General features: G+C 32.3%; 1 protein-coding gene across 1 annotated transcript in view; it reads left to right on the top strand.

Moving 5' to 3' along the window:
- The first annotated feature begins 7,311 nt into the window (after positions 1 to 7,311).
- Positions 7,312 to 9,334, top strand: part of LOC112032600 (squamosa promoter-binding protein 1) — a 6,934-nt gene continuing 4,911 nt past the window's right edge. Inside the window, exon 1 of the mRNA XM_024065398.2 lies at positions 7,312 to 7,970. Within this exon, the coding sequence (XP_023921166.1) occupies positions 7,636 to 7,970 (335 nt within the window). The 5' untranslated portion in view covers positions 7,312 to 7,635. The remainder of the gene's footprint in view (positions 7,971 to 9,334) is intronic.

The following is a 9,334-nucleotide window of genomic DNA, read 5'->3' as shown; positions in this document are numbered from 1 at the left end:
AGCCGATCTCCGAGCTCTGATCCACCACGCTGAAACCGATCTCTGATCTATGCTCCGATCCAACTCCGAGCTGATCTACGCCACCAAACGCTGCAGCTCCGATCCACCACCAAATCTCAGCCGATCTCCGATCTCCGTGTTTGTGTATCTCTGTGTTTTTTTATTTTATTTTATTTTTTTTTTAAGCAAGTGTATCTCTGTTGATTTGTCTGGATGTGTTTGTGTGTGGATGTGATTGTGTGCATCTTAGGAAAAAGAAGAAGATGAGAAGTTAGTTTACTAAGTTTGTTGAGCCGGAGAAGAGAGAGAAAAAAACGAGCGAACGGAAATTATTAAAATATTCTTTACATGAGCTACAGTAACCATGTATATTTACATGGTTACTGTAGCTCATGTAAAGAAATACACATTTTTATACAATTTTAGAAGAGCTGATGGAGAGTATTTTTGAGCAAAAATGTGTAAAAACTGTGTTTTATATGATTTTACATGATTTTAAAGGTACTGATGCGAATGCTCTTACATATCTATTATAACCATGAATGTATAGATCACGCTTAAGTGAATGTATCTTTAGCTAAACCAACAGTTAAATTAACAAGTTTAAGCAATCTCCTAAGTTTTTTACGAACTCGAATCAAGTTCTGATATCTACCTCTACCTATAACTTGATATAAGGCCCAGATTATCAAACATGAGGGACTGTTAAACTTATACACGAGATTTGAGAGTCTTGAAATAAAGAAATAACGTCAAACAATCGGATGGTGTGTGTATATATATATATAAACTTTAGACCGTCCAATCATTTGTATTGGATAGTAATTCCGTCTCTCCTTTATGGGGAGAGTGCGGGTTCATAAAACTGGTCCCCCTCTAACTTTATTATAGGAAAAAATAAATTCAACTTTTGATCAAAAATAAAACAAAAGTGTTGGCTTCAACCCCATTAAAGGGATGGAATTTGAGAGAGAAGAGCTTTTCTTTCTTAATCTTCTTCCTACCACCATAGTTTTTCAACCAATTTCAAAAAGGAATTCATTCTAAATTATACACAATTTCATGTTCAAGTTTGGAATTCATTCTAAAATATATAGAACCTCACGTTCAAGTTTGGAATTTTTCTAAACCAGCTCAGTCTTTATGCTCATAAGTCGCTATAAGTTGTTCAGTAAATTATTCTTGAAGAATGGGTCGTAAGGTGTTCTCACTAATCGTGTGTTCGTGTCATGAATAGCAGAATAGAGAACCACTTTATCATCATCATTAAATTGTAGTCACAAACGATGCATGTCATGCATCTTTGAATTTTGATTTTGACAATTTTGTATCATATTCTAATTAATATTTTCTGAGTCACCTTAATCTATTTAATATTACCCTTAAAACGTACATGTGCTTGCTAGGGCTTGACTTTCTTTTATAGTAGCCCTTTTGCATCAAACCTAACAATCAAATATTTCCTTATCATGATAATGATAATAATAAGAGTGATGTTGTCATTCCACCACAAATAGATCATAGAAAGAAGCAATTCTACAATATCATGTTCACTTTCTTCCTTGGTTGGTACATATATTCTACCTCATACATATCTATTTTGCAATTTAAGTGGCTATTACTATATGGTTAGGACTTCAATTTGATGTCTTAAGATTTATAAACATGTGGTTGATTAGGGTCAAATCTGAATAATTATATTGAAATCGAAACTATCTTGCAAAAGCCATTAATTAAGCTGCCTCACCCTATCGTTGGGACCATGCTACCTCATTAGTCCTTGATGTGGCCCCAAAACGTACCCCATTTAGCAAAAAATTTAGCACTTGGATATAAAGAAATTTGGTTGGATGGCCCATTATAATCTTTCAGCCAATGGGCTTCAAATATTTGCAAGTTTATAGGCCCACTCTCCAAGGTATAATGACCATGACTACAGTCCAAGAATTTCCATGAGTTAGGTGACCATTATTGGGCCAAGAAAAGTAGACAACCCATAAATGAGTGATACAATTTCAATTAATGAGTATGGACCAGGACCTTATTGTGCTACTATTATAATTTTGGGGTCATAAAAAATGGGCCCCTAAATGCCTTTCATAACTACAAAATTAACTCTTACAAATCAATAACCAGGCTATTCTTCTTTCTTGGCTAGAAGACAAGACAAGCTTATAGCCATATAAAGTTCCATTGAGGTTTGCGCCGATGCCAATAATTTTGAAACAAGTTACAATAAAAAAAAAAAAAAAAAAAAAAAAAAAAGAAGCAAACAAACAAACCCTATATGCCATTGGGCAAGAAGAGAGTTAACTCAATAATGTAATTCATACTTTTGCTTGGTGATTAGAGGATAATAGTTTTATACTTTTGTCTTCTGAAGGAATGAGATAACCACGAAAATAGGACGTTTATTTTAAGAATCACATTAATACAATAAATAAAATTAAAGATAAGGAAAAGTACTCATAAAACCCTCTTGTGGTTTTCCTCTAAAACATAGAACCCTTAAAATTTTAAATGTAACACTTAATTCTTGTGTGATATAGTTTTATTTGTAAATTCATTAATCATCCGTTAAAATAAACAATGAGTATCTTATATGTGTACTTTTCCTTTTGTTTAACACACGTGAATTTTGTGTTACACTCGAAAACCCTAGAGATGTTAAGCATTATAGAGTTAATTAATGATTTACATATAAAATAATACCATAAAGAGGTTAAATGTTATACTCAAAACCTTAAAGGGGCTCCATGTTTTATAGGAAACTTTATCCTTTATTTTAATGGATGATATGTAATAATACTAGGAATCCTAGAAAGACCTACCCAACAAGACTTAATTCTGACTTTTTAAACGAAATTGTTGCAAAAGTGAAATTTCTCAAAAGTAGTAAATTCGTAAAACATAGCCTTGATGAAAAAAATTAATCGAAAAGTAATATAGGGTAAGGCATGATTTTTGTTTCCCACACGAACTTCTTTAGGTCACCAAAATTTTGCCACTGACTCAAAGATTTTTACTAGCAGTACTTTTTAACTTCTCAAATTTTCTCGCGTTGTAATTTATGACCATCCATCTACGCAAGGAGAGCTTCAACTGCATGTCCATTCTTCATCAGCAAACCTTCTCATTTGATGACAAAAAATTATGGGGAAAAAAAAAAAAGTCTCATATATCACATATCTTCAGAACAAGGTCACTCCGATCAAATTGTAAGGCATGCATGAGTTGTCTTTTCCTCTTTCTTTTTATTTTCTTCCCATAGAATAGAGGATGCTGGAGGGTCCACCAGTTTTGCCTTCTTCGATGGTTCGTGCGAAAGAAATACATATATAGAGACTGGATCAATGTTGGTCTGTTATGCGTTAATCTCATAAAATGATAAGCATATTCCTTTCCTATCAGCCTTTCACAAGTTGATGTAGCAACGCCATGGATAGAGACACAATGATATTCTCTCAACTTAGAATCTATAATTTTTCATCAGTACTGGACCATCAATCAAAAGTTACCGTATACGCAAACCTTTAGGGGCGGAGAGGGGCCTCGCCCAAAATTTTAACACATGCATGCATGAATTGGCAAAGGAGCAAAACTTATTTAACCCTAATTCTCAATTAAAACAAATATATATAAATCTTTTTTTTTAAGTATATAATTTATATGATAAACTATAAGGCTGTTTATATCTATTTAAAAAGAGTTATATGGTCATCTGGTTAGGCGTTCTAAGAGCTTAAAATATTTTTAAAACACACAACTTTGTTTTGCAACCACAACTTCTTATACTTTTTTTTTAACATTGGTTCTCAACAGCTTATAAAAACGCACCCATAATCTCATTAGTAATAAGAACTTGTATATTCCAATTATTTAATTTATTAAGAATCTTAAAATTATAATCAACGTAATTATCAACTATCTCAAGTAATATGAGAATAAAACAAACTAATTGAGACAAAACAAACACGGGTTTTGGACTTTTAGTCCTTATGCTTTATGCCTAAATATTGTTGATCAAAGATAGGTTTAAAATATCAAACTCTTTGTCAATATTTATATAATTTGTCAAGTTTAATAAATTTACTTTTTGTAGTACCTATATTATTAAATTATTTTTTCCTAACAGTTTAATTTTTTAGAATAATTGGTAATTGAACATATATTAGAATTATAGATTACTTAATTTACATTTTAATATTATTTTATAGGGTTTTTTTTAATATATATATATATATATATACACTACTACTACTACTACTATACATGGTATGATGGTTCGTGCGAAAGAAATACATATATAGAGACTGGATCAATGTTGGTCTGTTATGCGTTAATCTCATAAAATGATAAGCATATTCCTTTCCTATCAGCCTTTCACAAGTTGATGTAGCAACGCCATGGATAGAGACACAATGATATTCTCTCAACTTAGAATCTATAATTTTTCATCAGTACTGGACCATCAATCAAAAGTTACCGTATACGCAAACCTTTAGGGGCGGAGAGGGGCCTCGCCCAAAATTTTAACACATGCATGCATGAATTGGCAAAGGAGCAAAACTTATTTAACCCTAATTCTCAATTAAAACAAATATATATAAATCTTTTTTTTTAAGTATATAATTTATATGATAAACTATAAGGCTGTTTATATCTATTTAAAAAGAGTTATATGGTCATCTGGTTAGGCGTTCTAAGAGCTTAAAATATTTTTAAAACACACAACTTTGTTTTGCAACCACAACTTCTTATACTTTTTTTTTAACATTGGTTCTCAACAGCTTATAAAAACGCACCCATAATCTCATTAGTAATAAGAACTTGTATATTCCAATTATTTAATTTATTAAGAATCTTAAAATTATAATCAACGTAATTATCAACTATCTCAAGTAATATGAGAATAAAACAAACTAATTGAGACAAAACAAACACGGGTTTTGGACTTTTAGTCCTTATGCTTTATGCCTAAATATTGTTGATCAAAGATAGGTTTAAAATATCAAACTCTTTGTCAATATTTATATAATTTGTCAAGTTTAATAAATTTACTTTTTGTAGTACCTATATTATTAAATTATTTTTTCCTAACAGTTTAATTTTTTAGAATAATTGGTAATTGAACATATATTAGAATTATAGATTACTTAATTTACATTTTAATATTATTTTATAGGGTTTTTTTTAATATATATATATATATATATACACTACTACTACTACTACTATACATGGTAGGAACATATTATAAAGAAAAATTACTCATTTATCATTTTTTTTTTAATTCTACTCCTTAGTTACAAATTTCCAACACTGCAACTGTGTACATGTTGTAAATTAAATTAGTTATTGTTACAAATTTTTATCATTTACTAGAGGTGCATTTGGCAAGTCCTTTGCTTTTATCTTGGAAGGCAATATCATGTGACGTCATCATCAGTTGATGATTCAAGCAGTTGAATGTTAGGCCAGCACGCACTGTCATTTGCTTTTGAAACAGTAGTACATGTAACCAGAAAGGGGGGAATAATTGTTCATATTTTATTTCCATTTCCCTATTTTTTTCAATTATAAAACTCTTTCCATATTTCATTTATGTATAGATAATCATATTTTAAAGGTTCATTCTATGCCATCAGGCGGCTTTGCATTCCACAAATAAATCAATATTTGACCTAGTTGCTACCCCTAAGGGTGTCACATCAACAAGACAAGGTCTAAGTGCATGGCATAATAATTTTTTATTTTTTGATATAAGATAGTAGAATCTAATTAGTCTTTAATTAGACAATTTCACTCTTTGTTTACGAGACATTTTAAAAATTTTATGAGTAATGTGATAAATGAAACTTAAAAGTCTTTGAGTTTCATAATCGATTCGAGTGTCCTCGAAAGAATGCATAACATAATTTCAAATGTAAAAAGTCGACATTATTTTACAACTTGTTTAGGGTTAATAATTGCATCTACTAGAGTAAAATGAATACATTCATGTTCAAACATGAATCTGGATAACATTGGAAACAAAACCCGCTTTGTTTCACGCTCGAGCACAAAGGAGATGCTCTCGTACACAAAATGGGACCAATAAATGTGACAACAATGAATGAATGGAAAGTGTGGTCCAAATAGATGATGGGAGTAGTAACATGGACAGGGGTAGTAGGCCACTTAGCTGCAAACCTGTTGGCTACCCCAAAAATGTAATGTAAAAACAAAGGAAGTGAGGGACAAAAAATAAGATCCAAGGACATGCAATAGTAGCAGACAGAGTTGTACGTAATGAGACGCGTGTAATCGGGATAGGTTTAGCTCTTGTTAAATCAACTGGACCATACATATATTTATATATATATATATATATATATAAGAACCATACTCACCTTTCACCACTCTTCAATAATACACTCTTATTCGATGCAGGAATCGTCATTTCTCTATCGGAAAAGGACTGTCGACAACTGGTGAGAGAAAAAAATGACTTCACATGCATCCTAGGAAAAAATATTTATATTTATGTATTACAACACTCACTGTTTTTTATTGCAATAATGTCGTTGCCACATATTTTTATCCACATTTTGATCCACATTTTGCTATAATTGTCTTATACGACAGATTATATAATTAATTATTTGTCATTATTCCATGATCTTTTTTTTTTTAATAATTTCTTGCCATATTCACTTAAAACAATTATAGCAAAGAGATGTGAAATTATATGGCACTACTGCATTATCATTTTTATTGATGATGATGACAGTAGACTTGAGCAAAATGACAGATAAGTCAATTTGTATGACAATTTGGTTGCCATATGTCCATGTATTGGATGCAGGTTCACTTGCTGCATGATTGGATTAGACACAAGCTGGGGTACTCTAAAAGTAGATGGTCTAACTGCCACAATTAATTGCTAGAAACTTGAAAGTGCTGGAGAGTAGTTTGATGCCATAAACAATATTTTTTAAGCTCTAACTTCCTTTCAAAATAGAGGTGTACATGATGCGATTTTGCACCTGCCGCCGCGGTGGCTGCATTTGGTGGTTGGTTTGGTCAGTTCACGTGCGGTCAGTTCATGTGCGATCAAAGCGCTTTTTTGTATACCTCTATTTTTATATACAATTTTATTTATCTTGTCCAACTTATTTTTTAAGTTAATTAATGAAAATATATTCTTTCTTTAGGTGTTTTATATATTTTTTTTCAATTTATTTGTTTGTGTACAATTTTTTTTTTTTTTACAATTATATTGCTTATGAATCTAGTTAATGTATGTCTTTAAAATATAAGAGCACACATTAACAGCACTCATAAGCAAATATCGCATGGAATAGTTTTACTAGTGCAGGCCTATAAAGTAAGAGTATTCGTGCGACTATCGAGACCTATCAATAATGTGGTCTTTGAGGACAGAGCCAATCTAAATCTTTGCTTTCTATCTTTCACTATTATTCTTATGCGACAAGGGGAAAAATAGAGGTTGTGGTCCTCACAGTCACGCTTAATTCTTCTCCTTTTTCAACTGTCTATCACCAAGGTTATTAGTCTTCTTCCTCTTGACTGTCTGCTAGCTCCTATAGCTCCCATATATTTCTCCTTAGTTGTCTTGTTGTGTGTTTGCAAATGGAAACAAGCAAAGCTGAGGAGAAGAGGAGCTTCAAGTACAAGATGGAGGATGAGGATGAAGACGAGGATGATGATGAATACACCAATAATGAATTAGGATCTGGAGAGGAAGAGAGAAGGAAGAGAATGATGACTCCCTCTCCCTCTACCAAGAAAGGTTCCGGTAGCGGAGGAGGGTCAACGCCGCCTACTTGCCAGGCTGAGGATTGCAATGTTGATCTGACTGATGCCAAGCACTATCACCGCCGCCACAAGGTGTGTGACTTTCATGCCAAGGCTCCGGTTGTCAGTGTTGCCGGAATCCAGCAAAGGTTTTGCCAACAATGTAGCAGGTTAGAAACCCTAGTTTTCCTTTTCTTTTTTTCTTTTTACAATATAAAAGTTGAATTTCTCTCTTTTTCTATATTTTATTTTGCTATATAGTATTCTAACCAAAAAGATATAATTGAAGTTAATTAATTAAGCCCTGGATATACTATTTGTTATGGATCTTTTGGTGTATCAAAAACAACATGGCATATGAGCATGATGCATGTGTCTATATCAAGCAAAGTAAATTACAGCATTTGAGCATTTTTTGTAAGCCTAATAGCAATTACTAATGCTACATGATGAAACTTACCTTAATAAATTACACGAGAACAAGAAGTACTACTGTTTTTCCTAAACAATTACACACAATTAGTATCATTTTCTCCTACCCAACCCTAGGTCTATTCTAAACCATAGATATCCACGCACTACACGACTTGTAGGACTCAAAAGATAGGGATCGATGAGCTCAAAGCCATGCAATTAGTATGGACAAAAGCTTCAAAATGAACTACGCCAAGAACCACCACTTGTGTTCAATTATTATTTCAACTCCTAGTTCAAGTCTATTTTATTGAAACCCGTACAGCTTAATAATGTTCGTATCTAATAATGCCTAGTGGGCCTTCTATATATAGAATTGTTTTCATGGTCTAAAACTTTTTGCCTTTAGGCTTTCTGACACTGTACTATTTGAAATCCGACAAATTAGACTTATTTGAACCATCATATTATTATTGTATCTGTTGGATGAATGTCTCTCAAAGTCCTATTGTATCTATTTTTTCGGTGCTATAAATTTCACATTTTTTTTCTTTAAAAGCTAATGTTATTTTATATGATGAAGCCAAATGTAATATTTGGTTCTGGGAGGACTCATCCTTGGAGTATATAGTAATTAAGTCACACAAATTAGGATCATCCTAATTACAATGGATTTGAGAGTATTTCAATTGGTTTCAAGAATTAGGGTGGAGTAGAACTCATCTCTCAATTTTATAGGCCAAGTACTGTACGTACTCTTAAGTCTTAACCCCATAAGCAGAGGTTTAACCCATCATCACTAAGGCGGGTCTAGAGGATAGGATATGAGAACGGGAAGTTTTTAGTTATCCATCGTTACCCGATCCAAAGATCAATTCCATCAGTGTTCATAGCTTATAGACTTAGAGAAGGATTAGAGATGGAGTTTCTCTTAATTATACAAGAAATTTAAATAGTACATTAAATAATCAAAATACAATATCATTCAAGATTAGCAGAAAAGAAGTTGGCCAGCTTTGAAACTCACATACGGAGTCGTAGGTTAGCAGACACAAGCTCGTACCTTGTTCATGTGAGGTTCTCTTCTCTAGAAAAAACCTTTAGCAAATGAGGGGGGGGG

This window comes from Quercus suber, unplaced genomic scaffold (genome assembly GCF_002906115.3).
Source record: "Quercus suber isolate HL8 unplaced genomic scaffold, Cork oak 2.0 scaffold_268, whole genome shotgun sequence".
NCBI lineage: Eukaryota > Viridiplantae > Streptophyta > Magnoliopsida > Fagales > Fagaceae > Quercus > Quercus suber.
The sequence above is the reverse complement of the archived record's forward strand: the minus strand, read 5'-3'. Positions and strand labels throughout refer to the sequence as shown.